Source organism: Ranitomeya variabilis, chromosome 1 (assembly GCF_051348905.1).
Source record: "Ranitomeya variabilis isolate aRanVar5 chromosome 1, aRanVar5.hap1, whole genome shotgun sequence".
Lineage (NCBI taxonomy): Eukaryota > Metazoa > Chordata > Amphibia > Anura > Dendrobatidae > Ranitomeya > Ranitomeya variabilis.
In genome coordinates this window covers 871,258,508-871,284,088 of record NC_135232.1, presented here as the reverse complement: position 1 = coordinate 871,284,088, position 25,581 = coordinate 871,258,508, and the positions used below count along the sequence as shown (strand labels likewise).

Below are 25,581 nucleotides of genomic sequence, written 5' to 3'. Positions count from 1 at the left end.
TCAGTGGCACACAATGAGAGACAGATGCCACACACAGCAATGGCACAGAGGCAGACTTGCCAATCTTTATCTCCCACTAATTATTTTTTTTTTTACAGGGAGAATTTAGAAAAAGAAAAAAAAAGGCCCAGTATTACACTGTGGTTTTCGGTGGCACACAATGAGAGACAGATGCCACACACAGGACTGGCACAGAGGCAGACTTGCCAATCTTTATCTCCCAGACTCCCACTATTAATGTTTTTTTTACAGGGAGAATTTACCCCCCCCAAAAAAATGGCCCAGTATTACACAGTGGTTTTCGGTGGCACACAATGAGAGACAGATGCCACACACAGGACTGGCACAGAGGCAGACTTGCCAATCTTTATCTCCCAGACTCCCACTATTAATTTTTTTTTTTACAGGGAGAATTTACCCCCCCCAAAAAAATGGCCCAGTATTACACAGTGGTTTTCGGTGGCACACAATGAGAGACAGTTGCCACACACAGGACTGGCACAGAGGCAGACTTGACAATCTTTATCTCCCAGACTCCCACTATTATTTTTTTTTTTTACAGGGAGAATTTACCCCCTCCAAAAAAGAATGGCCCAGTATTACACAGTGGTTTTCGGTGGCACACAATGAGATAGATGCCACACACAGCAATGGCACAGAGGCAGACTTGCCAATCTTTATCTCCCAGACTCCCACTATTATTTATTTTTTTTACAGGGAGAATTTACCCCCCCAAAAAAGAATGGCCCAGTATTACACAGTGGTTTTCGGTGGCACACAATGAGAGACAGATGCCACACACAGGACTGGCACAGAGGCAGACTTGCCAATCTTTATCTCCCAGACTCCCACTATTAATTTTTTTTTTTACAGGGAGAATTTACACCCCCCAAAAAAAATGGCCCAGTATTACACAGTGGTTTTCGGTGGCACACAATGAGAGACAGATGCCACACACAGGACTGGCACAGAGGCAGACTTGCCAATCTTTATCTCCCAGACTCCCACTATTATTTTTTTTTTACAGGGAGAATTTACCCCCCCCAAAAAAATGGCCCAGTATTACACAGTGGTTTTCGGTGGCACACAATGAGAGACAGATGCCACACACAGGACTGGCACAGAGGCAGACTTGCCAATCTTTATCTCCCAGACTCCCACTATTAATTTTTTTTTTTACAGGGAGAATTTACCCCCCCAAAAAAAGAATGGCCCAGTATTACACAATGGTTTTCGGTGGCACACAATGAGACAGATGCCACACACAGCAATGGCACAGAGGCAGACTTGCCAATCTTTATCTCCCAGACTCCCACTATTATTTTTTTTTTTACAGGGAGAATTTACTCCCCCAAAAAAAGAATGGCCCAGTATTACACAGTGGTTTTCGGTGGCACACAATGAGAGACAGATGCCTGTCATGATCTCCATGGCCAGAGAACTAGCATAAGCCTCTATAGGAACAAGCTCTTGGAAGATGTAACTGTACTGACCATGAACTAAACCTACCGCATCATCTAGAAGTAGCCAGGTAGCATGTCCTACTTTTTATCCCTATATGCCCAGCGCCGGCCGGAGAACTAAATAATGCTAGCAGAGGGAAATATAAGACCTGACTCACCTCTAGAGAAATGCCCAAAAAGGAGACAGAAGCCCCCCACATATATTGGCGATGATATGAGATGAAACAACAAACGCAGCAGGAAAATAGTTTTAGCAAATTTGAGGTCCGCTTTCTAGATAGCAGAAGACAGAAAGCATACTTTCATGGTCAGTAGAAAACCCTAACAAAACACATCCAGAAATTACTTTAGGACTCTGGCATTAACTCATAATACCAGAGTGGCAATTCCTGATCAACAAGAGCTTTCCAGACACAGTAACGAAACTGCAGCTGTGAACTGGAACCAAAATACAAAAACAAAACATGGACGAATGTCCAACTTATCTAGTAGATGTCTGGGAGCAGGAACAAGCACAGAGAGGCTTCTGATAACATTGTTGACCGGCAAGCATCTAACAGAGAAGCCAGGTTATATAGCGACACCCAGATCTAATCAGAACAGGTGAACAGGGAAGATGATGTCACAAGTTCAATTCCACCAGTAGCCACCGGGGGAGCCCAGAATCCAAATTCACAACAGTACCCCCCCCTCAAGGAGGGGGCACCGAACCCTCACCAGAACCACCAGGGCGATCAGGATGGGCCCTATGAAAGGCACGAACCAGATCAGAGGCATGAACATCAGATGCAGTGACCCAAGAATTATCCTCCTGGCCGTATCCCTTCCACTTGACCAGATACTGGAGTCTCCGTCTGGAAACACGGGAGTCTAGGATTTTTTCCACAACGTACTCCAACTCACCCTCAACCAACACCGGAGCAGGAGGCTCAACGGAAGGCACAACCGGTGCCTCATACCTGCGCAATAACGACCGATGAAAAACGTTATGAATAGAAAAGGATGCAGGGAGGTCCAAACGGAAGGAAACAGGGTTAAGAATCTCCAATATTTTATACGGACCGATGAACCGAGGCTTAAACTTAGGAGATGAGACCTTCATAGGGACAAAACGAGAGGACAACCACACCAAATCTCCAACACAAAGCCGAGGACCAACACGACGGTGACGGTTGGCAAAAAGCTGAGTCTTCTCCTGGGACAACCTCAAATTGTCCATCACCTGCCCCCAGATATGATGCAATCTCTCCACCACAGCATCCACTCCAGGACAATCCGAGGATTCCATCTGACCGGAGGAAAATCGAGGGTGGAACCCCGAATTACAGAAAAACGGGGACACCAAAGTGGCAGAGCTGGCCCGATTATTGAGGGCGAACTCCGCCAATGGCAAAAAAGCAACCCAATCATCCTGGTCAGCAGACACAAAACACCTCAGATATGTCTCCAGGGTCTGATTAGTCCGCTCGGTCTGGCCATTAGTCTGAGGGTGAAAAGCAGACGAAAAAGACAAATCTATGCCCATCCTAGCACAGAATGCCCGCCAAAATCTAGACACGAATTGGGTTCCTCTGTCAGAAACGATATTCTCAGGAATACCATGCAAACGAACAACATTTTGAAAAAACAGGGGAACCAACTCGGAAGAAGAAGGCAATTTGGGCAGGGGAACCAAATGGACCATCTTAGAAAAACGGTCACACACCACCCAGATGACAGACATCTTCTGAGAAACAGGCAGATCAGAAATAAAATCCATCGAGATGTGTGTCCAAGGCCTCTTAGGAATAGGCAAGGGCAACAATAATCCACTAGCCCGAGAACAACAAGGCTTGGCCCGAGCACAAACGTCACAAGACTGCACAAAGCCTCGCACATCTCGTGACAGGGAAGGCCACCAGAAGAATCTTGCCACCAAATCCCTGGTACCAAAAATTCCAGGATGACCTGCCAATGCAGAAGAATGTACCTCAGAGATGACTCTACTGGTCCAATCATCAGGAACAAACAACCTATCAGGCGGACAACGATCCGGTCTATCCGCCTGAAACTCCTGCAAGGCCCGCCGCAGGTCTGGAGAAACGGCTGACAAGATAACTCCCTCCTTAAGAATACCTGTGGGGTCAGAGTTGCCGGGTGAATCAGGCTCAAAACTCCTAGAAAGGGCATCCGCCTTAACATTCTTAGAACCCGGTAGGAACGATACCACAAAATTAAACCGAGAGAAAAATAATGACCAGCGCGCCTGTCTAGGATTCAGGCGCCTGGCGGTCTCAAGATAGATCAAATTTTTGTGGTCAGTCAATACCACCACCTGATGTCTGGCCCCCTCGAGCCAATGGCGCCACTCCTCAAACGCCCACTTCATGGCCAAAAGCTCCCGATTCCCAACATCATAATTCCGCTCAGCGGGCGAAAATTTACGGGAAAAGAAGGCACAAGGCCTCATCACGGCGCAGTCAGAACTTTTCTGCGACAACACTGCCCCAGCCCCGATCTCAGAAGCGTCGACCTCAACCTGAAAAGGAAGAGTCACATCAGGCTGACGCAACACAGGGGCAGAAGAAAAACGGCGCTTAAGCTCCTGAAAGGCCTCCACAGCATCAGGGGACCAATTAGCAACATCAGCACCCTGTCTAGTCAAATCGGTCAATGGCTTAACGACATCCGAAAAACCAGAAATAAATCGACGATAAAAGTTGGCAAAGCCCAAAAATTTCTGAAGACTTTTAAGAGAAGAGGGCTGCGTCCAATCACAAATAGCTTGAACCTTGACAGGATCCATCTCAATGGAAGAGGGAGAAAAAATATATCCCAAAAAGGAAATTCTCTGAACCCCAAAAACGCACTTAGAACCCTTGACACACAGAGAATTAGACCGCAAAACCTGAAAGACCCTCTTAACTTGCCGGACATGAGAGTCCCAATCATCCGAAAAAATCAGAATATCATCCAGATACACTATCATAAATTTATCCAAAAAATCGCGGAAAATATCATGCATAAAGGACTGGAAGACTGAAGGGGCATTAGAAAGACCAAAAGGCATCACCAAATACTCAAAGTGGCCCTCGGGCGTATTAAATGCGGTTTTCCACTCATCCCCCTGCCTGATCCGCACCAAATTATACGCCCCACGGAGATCAATCTTAGAGAACCACTTGGCCCCCTTTATGCGAGCAAACAAATCAGTCAGCAACGGCAATGGGTATTGATATTTAACCGTGATTTTATTCAAAAGCCGATAATCAATACATGGTCTCAAAGAGCCGTCTTTTTTTGACACAAAGAAAAAACCGGCTCCTAAGGGAGATGACGATGGACGAATATGTCCCTTTTCCAAGGACTCCTTTATATATTCTCGCATAGCAGTATGTTCAGGCACAGACAGATTAAATAAACGACCCTTTGGGTATTTACTACCCGGAATTAAATCTATAGCACAATCGCACTCACGGTGCGGAGGTAGTGAACCCAGCTTGGGTTCTTCAAAGACGTCACGATAATCAGACAGGAACTCAGGGATTTCAGAGGGGATAGATGATGAAATGGACACCAAAGGTACGTCCCCATGAGTCCCCTTACATCCCCAGCTCAACACAGACATAGCTCTCCAGTCAAGGACTGGGTTGTGAGACTGCAGCCATGGCAATCCCAGCACCAAATCATCATGTAGATTATACAGCACCAGAAAACGAATAGTCTCCTGGTGATCCGGATTAATACACATAGTCACTTGTGTCCAGTATTGTGGTTTATTATTAGCCAATGGGGTGGAGTCAATCCCCTTCAGAGGAATAAGAGTCTCCAAAGGCTCTAAATCATACCCACAACGATTGGCAAAGGACCAATCCATAAGACTCAAAGCGGCGCCAGAGTCGATATAGGCGTCCGTAGTAATAGATGACAAAGAGCAAATCAGGGTCACAGACAAAATAAATTTAGACTGTAAAGTGCCAATGGAAACGGATTTATCAAGCTTTTTAGTACGCTTAGAGCATGCTGATATAACATGAGTAGAATCCCCACAATAGAAACACAACCCATTTTTCCGTCTAAAATTCTGCCGCTCGCTTCTGGACAGAATTCTATCACACTGCATGTTTTCTGGCGTCTTCTCAGTGGACACCGCCAGATGGTGCACTGGTTTGCGCTCCCGCAGACGCCTATCGATCTGAATGGCCATTGTCATGGACTCATTCAGACCTGCAGGCACAGGGAACCCCACCATAACATCCTTAATGGCATCAGAAAGACCCTCTCTGAAAGTAGCCGCCAAGGCACACTCATTCCACTGAGTAAGCACAGACCATTTACGGAATTTTTGGCAGTAAATTTCAGCTTCATCTTGCCCCTGCGATAGGGACATCAAAGTTTTTTCTGCCTGAAGTTCCAAATGAGGTTCCTCATAAAGCAAGCCCAAGGCCAGAAAAAACGCATCCACATTGCGCAACGCAGGATCCCCTGGTGCCAATGCAAAAGCCCAATCTTGAGGGTCGCCGCGGAGCAAGGAAATCACAATCCCAACCTGCTGTGCAGGGTCTCCAGCAGAACGAGATTTCAGGGACAAAAATAACTTACAATTATTTCTAAAATTCTGAAAGCTAGATCTATTCCCTGAGAAGAATTCCGGCAAAGGAATTCTCGGCTCTGATACCGGAGCATGAACAACAAAATCTTGCAAACTTTGTACTTTCGTGGCGAGATTATTCAAACCTGCAGTTACACTCTGTAGATCCATTATAGACAGGTGAACATAGAGCCATTCAAAGATTAGAAGGAGAGAGAAAAAAAAGAAAGACTGCAGCATAGACAGACTGGCAAGTGATCCAATTAAGAGCACACTAACTACTAGAGAAAAAAAAAAAAAAAAAAAAATTTTCAGCAGACTTCTTATTTCTCTCCTTTCTCAGCCAAGGATTTTAACCCTTTAGTGGGCCGGTCAAACTGTCATGATCTCCATGGCCAGAGAACTAGCATAAGCCTCTATAGGAACAAGCTCTTGGAAGATGTAACTGTACTGACCATGAACTAAACCTACCGCATCATCTAGAAGTAGCCAGGTAGCATGTCCTACTTTTTATCCCTATATGCCCAGCGCCGGCCGGAGAACTAAATAATGCTAGCAGAGGGAAATATAAGACCTGACTCACCTCTAGAGAAATGCCCAAAAAGGAGACAGAAGCCCCCCACATATATTGGCGATGATATGAGATGAAACAACAAACGCAGCAGGAAAATAGTTTTAGCAAATTTGAGGTCCGCTTTCTAGATAGGAGAAGACAGAAAGCATACTTTCATGGTCAGTAGAAAACCCTAACAAAACACATCCAGAAATTACTTTAGGACTCTGGCATTAACTCATAATACCAGAGTGGCAATTCCTGATCAACAAGAGCTTTCCAGACACAGTAACGAAACTGCAGCTGTGAACTGGAACCAAAATACAAAAACAAAACATGGACGAATGTCCAACTTATCTAGTAGATGTCTGGGAGCAGGAACAAGCACAGAGAGGCTTCTGATAACATTGTTGACCGGCAAGCATCTAACAGAGAAGCCAGGTTATATAGCGACACCCAGATCTAATCAGAACAGGTGAACAGGGAAGATGATGTCACAAGTTCAATTCCACCAGTAGCCACCGGGGGAGCCCAGAATCCAAATTCACAACAGATGCCACACACAGGACTGGCACAGAGGCAGACTTGCCAATCTTTATCTCCCAGACTCCCACTATTAATTTTTTTTTTTACAGGGAGAATTTACCCCCCCCAAAAAAAATGGCCCAGTATTACACAGTGGTTTTCGGTGGCACACAATGAGAGACAGATGCCACACACAGGACTGGCACAGAGGCAGACTTGCCAATCTTTATCTCCCAGACTCCCACTATTAATTTTTTTTTTACAGGGAGAATTTACCCCCCCAAAAAAAGAATGGCCCAGTATTACACAGTGGTTTTCGGTGGCACACAATGAGACAGATGCCACACACAGCAATGGCACAGAGGCAGACTTGCCAATCTTTATCTCCCAGACTCCCACTATTATTTTTTTTTTTTACAGGGAGAATTTACCCCCCCAAAAAAAGAATGGCCCAGTATTACACAGTGGTTTTCAGTGGCACACAATGAGAGACAGATGCCACACACAGGACTGGCACAGAGGCAGACTTGCCAATCTTTATCTCCCAGACTCCCACTATTAATTTTTTTTTTACGGGGAGAATTTACCCCCCCCTAAAAAAATGGCCCAGTATTACACAGTGGTTTTCGGTGGCACACAATGAGAGACAGATGCCACACACAGGACTGGCACAGAGGCAGACTTGCCAATCTTTATCTCCCAGACTCCCACTATTATTATTTTTTTTTACAGGGAGAATTTACCCCCCAAAAAAAGAATGGCCCAGTATTACACAGTGGTTTTCGGTGGCACACAATGAGAGACAGATGCCACACACAGCAATGGCACAGAGGCAGACTTGCCAATCTTTATCTCCCACTAATTATTTTTTTTTTACAGGGAGAATTTAGAAAAAAAAAAATGGCCCAGTATTACACAGTGGTTTTCGGTGGCACACAATGAGACAGATGCCACACACAGCAATGGCACAGAGGCAGACTTGCCAATCTTTATCTCCCACTAATTAATTTTTTTTTACAGGGAGAATTTAGAAAAAAAAAAAAATGGCCCAGTATTACACAGTGGTTTTCGGTGGCACACAATGAGACAGATGCCACACACAGCAATGGCACAGAGGCAGACTTGCCAATCTTTATCTCCCACTAATTATTTTTTTTTACAGGGAGAATTTAGAAAAAAAAAAAATGGCCCAGTATTACACAGTGGTTTTCGGTGGCACACAATGAGACAGATGCCACACACAGCAATGGCACAGAGGCAGACTTGCCAATCTTTATCTCCCTGCAGTAATCTCAGAAAAGTATGGCAGGCAGCTATAAAAAGGACTGCTGCACACAAAAGTGTGGACAAACACACAAGATAGCTGTGCAGAAAGGAAGGAACAACAGGATTTGTGTTGTGAATTTGCTTTTTGCTCCCTCTAGTGGTTACTAGTTTTTTGACTCTGGTTTTTCTGTCATTCCTTTTATCCGCACCTGGGTCGTTAGTTAGGGGTGTTGCTATATAAGCTCCCTGGACCTTCAGTTCAATGCCTGGCAACGTAGTTATCAGAGCTAGTCTGCTGTGCTCTTGTCTACTGATCCTGGTTCCAGTTATATCAGCTAAGTCTGCCTTTTGCTTTTTGCTATTTGTTTTGGTTTTGTATTTTTGTCCAGCTTGTTCCAAATCTGTGTCCTGACCTTTGCTGGAAGCTCTAGGGAGCTGGTGTTCTCCCCCCGGACCGTTAGACGGTTCGGGGGTTCTTGAATTTCCAGTGTGGATTTTGATAGGGTTTTTGTTGACCATATAAGTTACCTTTCTTTATTCTGCTATCAGTAAGCGGGCCTCTCTGTGCTAAACCTGGTTCATTTCTGTGTTTGTCATTTCCTCTTACCTAACCGTCATTATTTGTGGGGGGCTTCTATCCAGCTTTGGGGTCCCCTTCTCTGGAGGCAAGAAAGGTCTTTGTTTTCCTCTACTAGGGGTAGCTAGATTCTCCGGCTGGCGCGTGTCATCTAGAATCAATGTAGGAATGATCCCCGGCTACTTCTAGTGTTGGCGTTAGGAGTAGATATATGGTCAACCCAGTTACCACTGCCCTATGAGCTGGATTTTTGTATTCTGCAGACTTCCACGTTCCTCTGAGACCCTCGCCATTGGGGTCATAACAGATTTGTACTTTGAAAAAAGCAGTTGGTTTGCACAGCGGCATACACACACAGCAACGCAGCTATCAGGGAGCCTTCTAGGGCAGCCCAATGAGCTACAGCGCTTAGGAAAAAAAAATGTAGCCTCCACTGTCCCTGCAAACAAAAGGTGGTGTTGGACAGTGGAAATCGCTACAGCACAAGCGGTTTGGGGGTGAATGTACCCTGCCTAACACTGTCTATCCCTGCTTCTGACGAAGCGGCACCTCTCCCTACGCTCAGATCAGCAGCAGTAAGATGGCGGTCGGCGGGAACGCCCCTTTATAGCCCCTGTGACGCGGCAGAAAGCAAGCCAATCACTGCAATGCTCTTCTCTAAGATGGTGGGGACTGAGATCTATGTCATCACGCTGCCCACACTCTGCGTCCACCTTCATTGGCTGAGAAATGGCGCTTTTAGCGTCATTGAAACGCAACTTTGGCGCGAAAGTCGCGTACCGCATGGCCGACCCCACACAGGGATCGGGTCGGGTTTCATGAGACGCCGACTTTGCCAAAAGTCGGCGACTTATGAAAATGAACGATCCGTTTCGCTCAACCCTAGTGGCTATATTTGTTTTTGCATGTCAGAAATGTTTATTTCTAAATTTTGCACAGTTATAATGGTTTACCTGGTGAAAATAAACAAGTGAGATGGGAATATATTTGGTTTTTATTAAGTTACCTAATAATTCAACCTGTGTCTGCTGCCCCTTAAAAACAATGTTATTTTCTGCTGTCCGATTAGCTGCATCAAGGAGCCTGGAGTTCCCAAACAATTTAAATGAGTTTTTTCACAGTTAGCAATTTTTCCGAAGAGCCCAGAGTCGTAACATCTAACAGAGAATCCACAATGCCTAAATAAAGTTACTAGGTGCTTCATTTTCATGTAATTTCATTCTTTATTTCCTCTTTGTGCAGTTTACCCCATAGAGCAGACTCGACAGTCCTTTTTTGAAGGATCATGTCACCACTAATTGCCTGTAAGAAACTATTGTTCCTAGATGAGACCTTTATCTCCTCTCTAACAATTATTTTTTGTAAGGAATTTACTTTCATTGCTTATTGTGATGGATCTTTGGTGTGTGCTTGGCGGCAACAGTTATACTATCGAGTGGCTAATAGTGAGTGTAAGGGACGCTGGCATGGCATGGCAAAAAGACAGTGTGATTTTTCTCTGCTCATGCTTATCCTCTACAGCAACGACAAAGAAAAACAGGGATGTACAGACTTACAGCACAGGGAGAGTGAGCGCTACTAACAAAAGACTGTAGAGCAGTGCATGCTCAACCAGCAAAAGAAAGACTACTGAAGGAATTGTCCAGTAGCAATGACGGGATTGCACTAACTTGGATGCAATTATTTAGTGGACTTATCCAGAAACACCACATTTTTGAAAACCTTATATTACTTAACTTCTCACTGCCTGCACCCCTTGAGAGACTGTTAATTCCCTACATGCGTTTGTAGGAAGATACCTGTCAGTCATTTGCAATGGACAGGGGGAAGCCGACAGGGTCCAGCCTTTCCAACTAGTCTCCCGTGGACCTGGACCTCAGTGGCTTGAAAAGTATGTTTTTCCATGAAACCCAGTGAAACATACATTGCTGAAATCATAAAGCCTGTGTCATGTATCTGCTGTCAGATTTCTTGAAAGACTCACTGAACCATCAATGAGATCTTGGGAATACCAAGTTTCTTCTCTTAACTCTTCTGTCTGTGAATAGAGTAATTGCAAAAAGAGTATATTATAAATGGGTGTATGTAATTCCCATCTATATCAAAGCAGTTTTTCTATTTCCTTTTCTGTATATAAGAAATATTACAAATGCAATGGCTGTGACATTCCTTTTCCGAATCATTATCTGTAAGCACATTAGCTGTGATGCTGATAGACACCATAGAGAGCCAAACTGCTGTGCTACAATGCTTTAGTGCTAAATCATGTTGTAGAAAGAGACGCCTGGGCGTATCCGAGCCCCTTGATTAATAATGTAAATGTTGGTCACAATTATTGGATTCTTCTTGACTAATTATAATATTGTATATTCTTGGCAAGAGCTTGTGTAGTTTAATTTTGGCGAACATTAATCAACCTATTTGTCAGATGTTAATCTGGAGCTTTAAACTATAGTGCTGAACTAAATTACCATGTCATTCTATCTCGAGTTAGGTTTACTTGTATATTGCTGAGTGATGTGTGAAAATTCACCACAACATGTCAGTTTTTGACAAAATGACCCAAACAAGTCTATGGATTGATGAAAATCACAGACAGCAAATGGATGGCATCAGCATGCTGTCCATGACTAACATTTCTATAGATAGGAGAAGCTTTGTCATTTATTTTTTAGTTTTTGATCATTGAAAATCATTGATGCAAAAAAAAAAAAAACAATTGCAAAAATGAATTTTTGACCAAATCCATGGATTTGGGGAAAAAAAATTGTTCCCAAAGGTGGACAACACCCCCTTCATAAAAAATTATACAGCCATTCTTACATGGGTTTTCACATTATATACGGCTTCCTTATCAAGGCCACGAGATCTATTTATCTATTTATCATTATATGCAGTTTGTATTGTAAAATCTGGTGACAGATCCGTGTCAAGGGTTTTTCTAGAGAATTAATGCATTTTCTTTTATGTGTAAATTAAAATAAGCAATTGCCTTGTCTCACACAGGTTGCAAAAAGCAATCTCAAAAAGCAGCAAAATGCTGGGGTCCCATCCATTCCAACACCAGGACAAGCTTTTGGTTATGAAGAAACTGCAGATGGTTTCCTTATTAGACAAAGTCCACCTGCCATGGACAATACCCTGGGACCTGCTTTCTACAATCCTGGAAATGTAAGTAGATATTAATTGCTAGGTGAAAAGTGTGTATATGGGGGATAACAGTTCTCTACACCTTTTTTGCTTTGTTACTTCTGCTGAGCAGTTCCACCGTTGGCTGGGAAATGAAGACCAACATACTGTATTTATTAATGTAATGACTTTTATAATCTTGAGGATAAGACTTTGGACAAAAATTGATAGATGACTTGTTATTCTTTCCTTTATCAAATTTGATGTAGCAATTACTAAATGAATAGAGTTATCAGCATCTAACTTGCTTGTATGTCCAAATCTGAATGGAGAGGAGGTTCTGCACCATTTCTTGTCTATTGGACTGCCAGGGATAGCTGAATACTACTAGTACAGCTGCCAAGTACAAATTTAATTAAAGGGGTTGTCCATTACTTTGTTATAGATAGCCAATTCTCAAATGACTAGGAAGTGGATCTGTAATACTGTGGCCACTATCATTTTGACGGAACTGCACCATTGCGGCAGCATTTGAGAACCTCCACCTGGCACCGGTAACAGCTGATCGGTCGGGGTGCCGAGCATTGCAACCCTACCAGTCAGATATTGATGGTCTATCCAAAATAAAGTCCATCAAAAAAATTGTAGCCAACTTCTTTAAGGGACAAGAGAGTGATAGACATTTTTGCAAAACATGTTTTAATCATTATTATGTCGTCTATTTAAAATTATTTTTCATGGGATTTCCAGGATTTTCCTGGAGGTTTTTCACACATTTAATCCCCTCCAGCTTAATGGAACCATTCTGATGGTTTCCATCAATCCCTGCCTACTTCATGCAGTGACCATGCGCCCTATATTATTTATATAACCATCACAGACACGCATTGGCTTATGTAGTGATGCCAGCATGTATGGCATGTGACCGGAATAATTAGTTATTGTATATGATCACTGCAGGAATTAAGCAAAGTGTTACTCACCTGTACAGGCTCCAACGCCAAGGTGTTACCGTTTTCCCTGGTGCTGGCTTTCTCTGCTACCATGCGCAATGGGTTTCCAAAGTAACCTGGTGCACACATCTAATGTCGCACACCTAAGCCTTTTAGTCCGGCTCAGGTGACGTGCCACCTGAGTATTCAGGTAGCTTGGTGTCCTTGCTGCTACCATGCTTCTGGACTCTGCAATCTGTTTGTCACAGTTGAAACCAGCTCTGCTAAATATTTGCCAAACTGAGGCTCCTGGTGTTGGCCTAAATACTTGACTTTGCTGTTCCAAGGAGCCTGTCTGCATACTCATCTCTGCTGTTCCAAGGTGGCTTTTATACTCATCCAACATACGTAGCTCTCCACTCCCCTTGACCAAAGTGCCATCCAGCATATTCAGCTCTGCCATTTCATGCCTCAGATACTGTCATTCCTATGTAGCTTTGCTACTCATCCAAATCTACAACTTAGAGAATCCTCCTCCTTAGGTGAGCCTGAGCACAAAGAACAGCAGGGTCCAGACTAATGGTGCCATAGTAGAGGGAGGTTGAAGCGGTGAGCATGATTTTATCTTGTAACCCAGCACCTGCTGTTCAGTATATTTTTATAAATTAAGGAAAACCCCTTTAAGGCCTCATATATGGAAATCTTTAGCCACATACCTTCGTATGACTGATTTTACATAGAGGTGACTTGCATTATATGCTGTTCATGGAGATGTGAAGCATAAGGAAGCGCCATATGGCAGCACATGAACTGCCAGCACCTTTGTATTGAGGCATGGGTCGTTCTTGTATAATATACTGTGGCTAAAACTCGTTATATCTGTTAGTACAGAATATGCGTCTTTATGTGTAATATGCTGACATTATTTAGAATGAATTAGCTTACTATCACAGAGGCCTACGTTTATTTTTGCAGATGCCATCGATCTCAGTTATAAAGTAGTAATTGCACGACTTCTGTTTCTGCACAGCGTGTGCTTGATTATGATTGACCATGCACATAGTGTGAACAACCTGGCGTTATTGGCAAAGATGAAGAGTTATTGTTTGCCATACTGTCTAAACTCCATAGAGATTTACAGTATTCTCAAGTGTTGTGTGATAATGATCCAGATCCATGGAGATTTTTATTTCAGAAGTGAACTCGTACATTAATCAATGTACAATTCCATGTATTTAAAACAGAAAACTCATTTGCGCTGTCAAAGTGCGCTCTGAAGCACAACATGGTAATGATAATGGTGATAATAGTTTCCTGACCTAATTTTATTAAAATGCATTTAATCTGGAATAAATATATTAAACTTTTGTACCGTAGTTCATTTACAGCGATTTTAATACAACAGGCCTAAATGAACAAGTGCCTGACAAGATACTGGAGGAGACTAAGGGGCTGATTCATCATTTAATTTGCCTTTTGTTCCTTTTTAAAGCTCTTTGGCATTTGTTTTTTTTATGGTCATCAATGTGTTTTGCCAATTCTAGAAGTTTTTTCCTAAATAGTTGTACATTTTTTGTTCATACAGTATGTAATCCACTACCTTCTGTTGTATTTTTTTCTATTTTTTTCAGACTAATATGGCATTTTAAAGGATTGTGCAGGATAAAATTCTAAGGTTAAGTTCCCACATTGAGTTTTTGGTTATTTTTTAACACTACGTATCTTCACTGCACAAAAAACGCAGCGCCTTATAGTTCCAAAGTGGATGAGATTTATATGAATGACATGCCCAGTGTACTTTTTTATGCTGTGGTGCCTACACAACTGTAAGAGGCTGCCTTGGAAAGTCTTGGCACAAGCCACTCTGGCAGATTCCAGAGGTACCCCGACTTCCCCCTGTAACCCCTGTACAGGGATCTAGTCTTACAATGAGGTCAAGTAGATTGCTTTCATGGAAGGGCTGCTATCCAAAGGAGCAAACAAAAGGCAGGAAAGATCGCCAAGCAGCGTTAGAACCAAGAGGTCACATCTGGAACAAAATTTTTAGACAAGAGGATGGTCAAATTTCACACTGAGGTCTGAAAAAAGGAGGAATCAAAAAACTAAATTACTGGCAGTAGAAGTCAGAAACCCAGGGCTTTAAATGGCATACAGCCTGCCCAAGGCTCTCAGAAAGGAGTAATCAAAAACCCAGACAATTAACCTCATAGTTCCCTGTTCTAGCGGCACCAAAAATCCCAGAAATTAAACAGAACCAATGCTCTAATGCAGTGCTCCCCAACTCCAGTCCTCAAGAGCCACCAACAGGTCATGTTTTCAGGATTTCCTTAGTATTGCACAGGTGATAATTCCATCACCTACACAGGCAATAATTCCATCAACTGTGCAATTCTAAGGAAATGCTGAAAATAAGATCTGTTGGTGGCTCTTGAGGACCGGAGTTGGGGAACACTGCTCTAATGCATCACCAGGAACAAAAGCGGTGTGCCGCCTAGTGGTTGATGCAGGTACAAAAGGGACAGGAAGCGGCACAGACGTTATTGGTGTGTTTTTGAAATCCAAACAAAAAAAACTATACAAATACATTGGGATCATCTATCAAGCATATAATTTTTTTTGTATAAACACAATAAGTACAACGACAATGGATAAAATCAATTAAAAAGCCAAACTGCTAAACATACTAGTCAGTTGTACCTAGAATAAGGTAACAACCTACCCTACTCTGCCAGACGATATAACAAATTGCAAGGTACTTTACATGATAAACCAGTCACCTTAACATAAACATAATATATAGTGCTCAGCATAAATGAGTACACCCCTTTGAAAAGTAAGATTTTCATCCATACCTCAATTAACACAAGAACAATTTCAAAAATGTTGCAAGACTAGGTTTCATAGGATATTTTTTTTAACCCATTACATGAATAGTTATTAAGTTGACTTTTATTACAATATCTTCAGTATTACTAAAATTAGTTGATGGAAAAATGAATGCACCCTACATTAGAAACTACTACATTTGGTATTTTGCATGAACTCTATGATTTTTAACCCCTTTACGCCCAAGGGTGGTTTGCACGTTAATGACCGGGCCAATTTTTACAATTCTGACCACTGTCCCTTTATGAGGTTATAACTCTGGAACGCTTCAATGGATCCCAGTGATTTTGACACTGTTTTCTCGCGACATATTGTACTTCATGTTAGTGGTAACATTTCTTTGATATTACCTGCGTTTATTTGTGAAAAAAAATTGGCGAAAATTTTGAAAATTTTGCAATTTTCCAACTTTGAATTTTTATGTCCTTAAATCACAGAGTTATGTCACACAAAATACTTAATAAGTAACATTTCCCACATGTCTACTTTACATCAGCACAATTTTGGAACCCAAATTTTTTTTTTTAGGGAGTTATAAGGGTTAAAAGTTGACCAGCAATTTCTCATTTTTACAACACCATTTTTTTTTAGGGACCACATCACATTTGAAGTCACTTTGAGGGGTCTATATGATAGAAAATAACCAAGTGTGCCACCATTTTAAAAACTGCACCCCTCAAGGTGCTCAAAACCACATTCAAGAAGTTTATTAACCCTTCAGGTGTTTTTTGGAATGTTTAAAAAAAATGAACATTTAACTTTTTTTCACAAAAAATTTACTTCAGCTCCAATTTGTTTTATTTTTATCAAGGGTAACAGGAGAAAATGGACCCCAAAACTTGTTGTACAATTTTTCCTGAGTATGCTGATACCCCATATGTAAGCCCCTGATGTGCCTAAACATTGAAACCCCCCACAAGTGACACCATTTTGGAAATTAGACCCCCTAAGGAATTTATCTAGATATGTGGTGAGCACTTTGACCCACCAAGTGCTTCACAGAAGTTTAATGTAGAGCTGTAAAAATAAAAAATCATATTTTTTCACAAAAATTATCTTTTCGCTGCCAATTTTTTATTTTCCCAAGGGTAACAGAAGAAATTGGACCCCAAAATTTGTTGTGCAATTTGTCCTGAGTACGCTGATACCCCATATTTGGGGGTAAACCACTGTTTGGGCGCATGGCAGAGCTCGGAAGGGAAGGAGTTTGACTTTCCAATGCAAAATTGACTGGAATTGAGATGGGACGCCATGTCGCGTTTGGACATGCCTGATGTGCCTAAACATTGAAACCCCCCACAAGACACACCATTTTGGAAAGTAGACCCCATAAGGAACTTATCTAGATGTGTGGTGAGCACTTTGAATCCCCAAGTGTTTCACTACAGTTTATAACGCAGAGCCGTGAAAATAAAAAATATATTTTTTTCCACCAATATTATTTTTTAGCCCCCCAGTTTTGTATTTTTCCAAGGGTAACAGGAGAAATTGGACCCCAAATGTTGTTGTCCAATTTGTCCTGAGTACGCTGATTCCCCATATGTGGGAGAAAACTACTGTTTGGGCACATGACAGAGCTTGGAAGGGAAGGAGCGCTGTTTGGAATGCAGACAAATGGAATGGTCTGCAGGCGTCACATTGCCCCTGATGTACCTAAACTGTTGTGAATTTGGATTCTGGGCTCCCCCGGTGGCTACTGGTGGAATTGAACTGGTGTTTTCATCTTCTCTGTTCACCTGTTCCCATCAAGATGTGGGAGTCGCTATATAACCTTGCTGCTCTGTTAGTTGCTTGCCGGTCAACAATGTTATCAGAAGCCTCTCTGTGCTTGTTCCTGCTCCTAGACAACTACTAGATAAGTTGGACTCTTGTCCATGTTTGTTTTTGCATTTTTGTTCCAGTTCACAGCTGTAGTTTCGTTACTGTGTCTGGAAAGCTCTTGTGAACAGGAATTGCCACTCTGGTGTTATGAGTTAATGCCAGAGTTTTAAAGTAATTTCTGGATGGTGTTTTGATAGGGTTTTCAGCTGACCATGAAAGTGCCCTTTCTGTCTTCTGCTATGTAGTAAGTGGACCTCAAATTTGCTAAACCTATTTTCATACTACGTTTGTTATTTCATCTTGATTCACCGCCAATACATGTGGGGGGCCTCTGTCTCCTTTCGGGGTATTTCTCTAGAGGTGAGCTAGGACTAATATTTCCCTCTGCTAGCATTATTTAGTCCTCCGGCTGGTGCTGGGCATCTAGAATCAACGTAGGCATGCTACCCGGCCACTGCTAGTTGTGTGTTAGGTTTAGTTCATGGTCAGCTCAGTTCCCATCTTCCAAGAGCTAGTTCCTATATATGCTGATGCTATGTTCTCTTGCCATTGAGATCATGACAGTTTGACCGGCCCACTAAAGGGTTAAATTCCTTGGCTGAGAAAGGAGAGAAATAAGAAGTCTGCTGAGTATTTTTTTTTTTTTTTTTTTTCCTTCTCCTTCTAATCTTTGAATGGCTCTGTGTCCACCTGTTTGTAATGGATCTTCAGAGTGTAACTGCAGGTTTGAATAATCTCGCCACGAAGGTACAAAATTTGCAAGACTTTGTTTGTCATGCACCTATATCTGAGCCGAGAATTCCTTTGCCGGAATTTTTCTCGGGGAATAGATCTGGGTTTCAGAATTTTCGAAATAATTGCAAATTATTTTTGTCCCTGAAATTTCGCTCTGCCGGAGACCTGTTATGGAAATATTAGGGTTGGATAAATATATCCCTGTGTGTGCTGTGGCCGCTCCCAATTAGACTGAGTATTTTGAGCGCTCAAAGGAATGAGACTGCAACACCATTGTGTCAGAACAACATTCCATCAATACTGAATTTTATTGTACATACATAGTTTTATATTTTCACATAGAAAGGAGTGGTTAGGGGTTGTCAGGGGTGGTCAGTTAATTATCATATTGTCTAGCTCCTCTGTCATTGGTTATCTAAACATATATGGAATATTGTGATTAATGCTCATATGACTGCTGATTAAGCTGAGACATCTGATCAGCAGTCATCAGACATCTGACATCATTCTGCTTTTAGGGATGGAAAACCCCATATGATCTGTCTGGTTTATATTAGTTCATGTCAGCCATTTTATGATCTGTCTAGGTTATAATGTATATATTAGCTGTGAGCATATAAGTATATATTTGATTATAGAGGAGTATACATGCAAGTGAGATCTACCTGATATATATATTTCTATCACAAGCCCCCCTTAGATATCACTTGCCCTAATCCTAGCCTCCTGTCCCAAAGCGCTGCAACTCTTTTGTGCTGTTGGCGAACTGACACAAGCCTAACGCCTGTGCCCCACTCCATACAGACTTTTCGCAAATGGGCGGTCAGGAGATCTGTCCCTAACGGGGGTTCGTTGCAATCAGTCTCTTAGTCAATAGCATGTGTAGTGAGCGATGTGCAGTCTTTATCAGGTAGGTCATCTCTTCGGTCAGGCAGGGCATCCACGACATCATTCTGGCTTGGGTGTCATCTTCTGGTAGGGGAGCTTTCTTGCCATGCGATGAGTGGATCCAAGCGAGTCTTCCATCCAGTTTCACAGAGTTTGGTGTCATCAGCAGCACTTGAGCAGGATCATCAAATCTGGGATCGAGTGGTGTTCTCCTTACAAGCTTTTTCACCAACACCCAGTCTCCTGGCTTCTAGGAGTGCATACCGGACACTGAATCTGGATCTGGCAATGAAGAAAAAAACTCGAGAATGGATGTTAGCAAGTTTCTTGGTGATTTCAATTACATAAGCAGACAAAGTATCATATTGCATAATCAGCTGCTAAGGGAAAGGATACCCCTAACCTGGGACTAGACACAAACAAAATTTCATATGGTGACAGCTTTGCTGGGCCTCTGGGAGTATGCCTAACACTGAGTAGTGTGATTGGGAGTGTGTAGGCCTAAGTCTGACCCTACTGCTGACTAGATCTCTCATGTGAGGTTTGCTGTGAATGTGGGTCCCTGGTCACTCTCTATCACTTCTGGGACCCCATAGCTGCATATCTCGTATCTGAGAGTAGCTTCTTTGCAGTAGTCTTTGCTGACCGGTTCTTCACTGGGAAAGCTTCTGGCTGTCATCCTGAGAACATGTCCATGGCCACAAGGGCATATTCGAATCCTCCACTTGGCGGCATCTTGATGTGGTCTATCTGGATCCTCTGGAAGGGGGTACAGTGGTCTGGCAAGACGATGTGTGGGAACTTTCTTCATTCTTCCAGGGTTGCATTTGCCACAGGTCAGACAGCTGTTTATGAACTTGGCTGTTAGGGTGGAGATTTCTGGAGCGAACCAGTAAGCACCAATCGGATCATTCATCTGTGTCTTTAATCTGTGTGTGGGCCCATGTGCCCACTGGACCACCATAGGGTACATGCTTCGGGGTAAACAGGGTTTGTAGTCTATTTAGTATACCCTTCCTTCTTCATGTGTTGCTCACTTCTGCACCCAGCATTCCTTCTTGTCCTTTGGGGCTTGCTCTTGCAACTTTTTTGAGCAGATCCCAGGATGTCATCTTGTCAGGTTTCCTGTCTTCAGCCGTCCTGTAGTAGCCGTCCGGCTCTACGACCTCTTCCACTTGTCCATATTGTCTTCCCTTGACTGTTTCTTTGGCTGCCATATCCGCCATGTTGTTGCCTCGTGCCCCTACTGTGTTCAGTTTTCCATGCGCTTTGACTTTTAGCATTGTCACCACTTTTGGAAGTTGAAGTGTGTTCAGCAGGTCCTTAATGGCTCCATTGATGCTTCACGGTTGTTCCGCTTGCTGTGAGGAAGTCCCTTGCAGCCCAGATGGGTCCGAAGTCGTGTGCTATGCCATGCAAGTACCTTGAATCGGTAAACATTTTCTCAGTCTTGTCTTCTTCCATCTGGTAGGCCTTCATCAGCGCTATCAGTTCTGCTTCCTGGGCTGACAGACTGGGCGGCAGACTTCTGGACCACAGGATCTCTTGATTGCTGGTCGCTGCACCTCCCGTGTGGAATCTTCCTTCATCATCTGCAAATCTGGAGCCATCCACATAGAGGATCAACTCTGGGTTGGTCAGTGGCTCTTCTGCCACCTTGGGTAGTCCTGCTGTTTCCTGTTGCATGATGCTGAAGCAATCATGGTCATCCGTCCGGAGCAAATTCAGATCCCATGCAGACTTTTTATCTGAGGGTCCATATCTGTATCCCCCCTTGGGAGTGGGAGTAGAGTGGACGGGTTGAGGACTGTGCATCTGGAGATGGTGACATTGTTGGGCAGGAGTAGAGAGCACTGGAGGCGAAGATGCCTGGTGGTGGAGAGATGTTTTAGCTGGGTTTGGTTGAGGATTGCTGAGATGTCATGCAGAGCCAGGATTTCCCATGGTTTTTCCACTGATGTCAGTAGTCCTGTCCAGGAGGGCGTGTGCTGCAACTGCTGCTCTCATGCGGGAGGAAGAGGCTTCCCTTGCAACTAGATCCAGGCAAGCTGAAAAGTAGTCCGAAAGTCTCTGCTTTCCCCCCTGAAGCTGTGTCAGGACTCCAGTAGCAAGGCCTTCTCTTCTCATCAAGTAGAGACGGAATGGCTTCTTGTAGTCAGATAGGCCTAGTGCTGGCGCTGAGACTACAGAGCCTTTTAACTTCTTGAACGAACTGAAGGCCACATCTGTCTGGAGGAACGGGGTCACACTGACGTATTCACACAGAGGCTGCATTCGGACGGAAGCATCAGGGATCCAGGCTCTGCAATATGAAACTAGACCAAGGAAGGCCTGTAGCACCTTTGGAGTTGTCGGAGGGACCATCTTCTCCACTGTGGTCTTCCGGTCATCTGTCAGGTGTTTCGCCTGGTGAGCAATACAGTGTCTCTGGAACGTAACTTGCTTCAGACACCACTGGACTTTGTTCTTTGAGATCTTGCAGTGCTGCTCCGCCAGGTAGAGTAGGAGATACAAGGAATGGGCTTTACACGTGTCAAAGTCAACTGCACAAAGGAGTAGATTGTCCATGTATTGTAGCAGGGTTACTTCTGCTTGTTCTGTGACTCAGTTGGTGAGAACTGTGGACATTGCTTTGGTGAACTGTGAAGGGCTGTTCTGGGCCCACTGTGGCATCACTGTCCATGTGTGGTGTCCCCCCTGGTGTATTAAGGCAAACAGGAACTGGTCATCCGGGTGAAGGGGGAACACTGGAGAAAACCTTAGCCAGGTCGGTCACTGTGAACACTTTTGCTGTGGCAGGCACATTTGAGAGCAGAGTGTGCGGATTCGGCATAATTGCAGTTTCAAACACCGTGGTGTCATTCACAGCTCTCAGGTTATATACCATTCTGAACTTGGCTGGCTCTCCTTTTACAGTCTTTTTCTTGACGGGGAAAAGCGGGGTATTGCAAGGCGATTTGCGAGGAACAATGATTCCTATTTCCAGGTAGACCTTCAGTTGGTCAGAGGCAGCTTGACTCTAGGCCTGGCCTGGGCCTTACGAGGGTACGGGGTACATGGCTTGAGTGACACCCGTACTGGGGCAACTTGAGGTTTTCTCACGTGCTGGGGTCCCTTAGACCATAGACTTTCTGGTACTATGTCCAGTACCTCCTTGAGTAGGCCTCATTGGTTGGTTAATGTTCTTGTAGGGCCGCCAGCATGACTCTTCTTGGGTCAGGGATGAAGAAAGTGTCACTGTCCCATCTTCGTGGAACACTGTGGTTGCCTTCAGCTTCTGCAGTAGGTTCGCTCCCAGCAGGTTGAGTGGCAGGTCCTTTACACCACAAACTGGGACAGGATAGAGTGTCCTGGCTGAGTGTACACGCTCAGTGGCTTTGTAAGCTGAGAATGTCTGACTTGACCATCAATGCCCATGCGAGACACAGAGGATTCTGATAGGCAGGTGGGATCAGCGAGTTCCACAGGTGTCATCACACTTCTGGCTGCACCACTTTGGATCTGACAACGCCATCCACTTTAAAGGGTAATTTGAGGTACTGGTCTTGCAGATGAAGTTTTACATGTCAGGAGCGTAGTGTCTTGCAGACCTGGCTTGCTTGCCTCTGTCCTATGGACGGGGTACTTCACTGCTTTCTGCACTTCCTCCTTGACCTGTTTCTCTGGACCAACTCTTGGATTGCATGGGTCCAGTCTCTTCGGGGGCGTGAGTGCTTTGCACTGGTTCTGGAAATGGCCAAACTTGCCACAGATGTAACACTTGACACTTTTTCTGTCTTTGTAGGGTGGTTGGGCTTCCAGGTCAGTGGTCACCATGAGAGGGGCTGTCTTCTGCACCCCTGGTTGGGACTCAATCCCTTTGGCTACTGTGGACAATGGCATGATGGGTACTGTAGCGGCAGCGGGGTCCGGCCTGCTGATTGAAGCTGCGGTGGTAAGACGGGGCCTGCAGGTGCATTCGTGGCGAGGCCCGGGGGTGCCATGAGACCGGCGGCTGCATCCAACCCAAGGTCTTGGGGCATTACAGGGGCTGCGGCTGCATCTGCCGTCACTTCTTACCCCTGGTCTGGCATAGCTTCTCCCCTTTGCTAACCTTATTGAGGTCGGTGTCTTCTCTCTGGAGTCTGCAGCGGTTCTTCTGGTGTGTTGGTCGGCACTTTACAGCGTCTTCACCTCTGGCTCCCCTTCTGGTGTTCTCAGCAGCACGGCACCCGTTTCCTTCTTCGTGCTCTTTGTGGTGCTATAATGGTGGCAGTTTTGGCAACAATTAGCAATAAACAGTCTCCTAGGCGCACATAAAACATTTTGCTGGGTCAGTCCACTGCTATTGACCTGTTCTCAGGCCTAGCCACTATCAGTGGTTTCCTGACTGGCTGTCTCAGTCCATGCCCAAAGGCCTGTGTATCTGGTCATGAATGGTGAAGCCCAAGTCTTGGAATACTTGCATTACTCTGCCATGAAACTTCTTTACAGACTCTGTCTTATCTTGGCTCATGTCATGTAAGCTGAGGGCCTGTCCGGCCAGCCTGCCTTTGGCCCGCTCTCTGAGCTGTTCAATTAGCTGTGGCTCTGACTCCCAAGCGTGTACGTCTGATTCTGCTGGAAATTTGAATTGTTCCTTCATGATTGGCCAGAGTGCATCACCTGCTTCTATTTTCATTCATGGCCCAGAGATCATTCCAGCTGGCTGCATATGTTTGCTGCTTCTGCTTCTGCTACATTCTTCGGTAAAATGGCATGGGATGCATCCCTGGGTCTGGAAAATTGTCACCTGACTTGAAGTGCAGTGCACATAGTGTAATGGTGGTGCCTCTATCTGCCCCTGCATTCTTGGTGCCTGTGGGTTTCTTTTCTAGTACTAGACAGCATGTATGATGTTCCCTCTTCATCTTCATCAGAGGAATAGTTGTGATGGCTTGTACTGGGGTCATACACTGGCTGATTTTGGACTTAGAAGTTGCTTTTTTGTGTGAGGATGTCTCCCCCCTTGCTGAAGCTATGATGGATTAGGATTATAGTTTCATGTTGGTGTGAATGTGGATGTAGGCAGCTCTGACCGGTGCTGAAGCTGTACATTATCAATACATGGTGATATCAAAGTTCATGTAAAACCTTAAGGGTTACAATATTGTTGACTGTGAAATGAGGTAACGGAGGATCTGTCAGTGAGCTCGTTCTGATATCACTCCTCCCCCCTCTGCACCCAGGGCTGAGCTGACTGCTGCCTGACGTGTCTGGGGCTGCCCACTGTAGGGGGGGCTTTCACCTTCTCTCCCCGATATCACAACTGGCAATGGCTGGACTGTGCCAGGGACACTTTGTGCTGTAAGCACCATATTGTTTGAATTGGGCGTTGGCCCAGCCGGCAACACGGAGGAAAAAAAAAGAGGAAGAAGAAGGAGGAGGGGGTGATGAGTGAGACAAAGGAATAGTAGGAGGGGAGAGAGAGAGAGAGAGAGAGAGAGAGAGAGAGAGAGAGAGAGAGGGAGGAGAAGAGAGGAGTGGAGAAGGAGGGGAAGAGAGAGAGAGAGAGGATAAGAGAGGAGTGGAGAAAGAGGGGAAGAGAGAGAGAGAGAGAGAGAGAGAGAGAGAGGGAAAAGACTGACAGAGGAAAAAGAGGATAGATTAGAATAACAAGAATAATAGAGAGGAGCAATTATGCCTTCTCCCTGTAGGGAGAGACGGGGCGCACCACATACTGTGCAAAAATAACTACCTATACCATGGATTCTGCTAAAAGCAGACTGCGCAGATTCTCCCGTCTCATACCCACAAAAATCACTTCCTGGTTTGCTCACATAACTTTCTGTACTACCTAAACGATGTAAGCTCTGCTGCCACTTCATACCATGTATTAGTATTCAGCAATCTAACATCAGATAACTTCCCTTATTTTTCCTTTCTACGTCATGCCACTCCGCAGCTTGAAGTCTGCCATTCTAATGAATTTCACGTACTTAATACCTTCCGTGTCCTGCCACTATCTAGGGGCTCTTTTCTCATCAGGAAGTAAAAAGACTTTCCTGTTGCTCGGCCACTTTATTCCCCATGGCAAGAGTAAAAAATGAAAAAAACACACAAAAATGAAAAAAAGAAAACAGTACTAAAAAAAAAACTTCTAAAAATGAGTATATAAAACTCTAAGAAAAACCCAAAATGATAAGAAAACCGTCAAAAACTTAGTTCACAACCAAAAACTCAAAACTTTGATACAAGAGTAAAGAAAAAACTTTTTT

At 44.0% G+C, this 25,581-nt stretch overlaps 1 protein-coding gene across 6 annotated transcripts in view; it reads left to right on the top strand.

Annotated features, from left to right (window-relative positions):
* STPG2 (sperm tail PG-rich repeat containing 2) overlaps positions 1-25,581 on the top strand; it is a 1,269,209-nt gene that overhangs the window by 49,415 nt on the left and 1,194,213 nt on the right. For all 6 annotated transcript variants that reach the window (XM_077277541.1, XM_077277534.1, XM_077277546.1 and 3 more), the window contains one exon: positions 11,961-12,125. In XM_077277541.1, the coding sequence (XP_077133656.1) occupies positions 11,961-12,125 (165 nt within the window). The remainder of the gene's footprint in view (positions 1-11,960; positions 12,126-25,581) is intronic.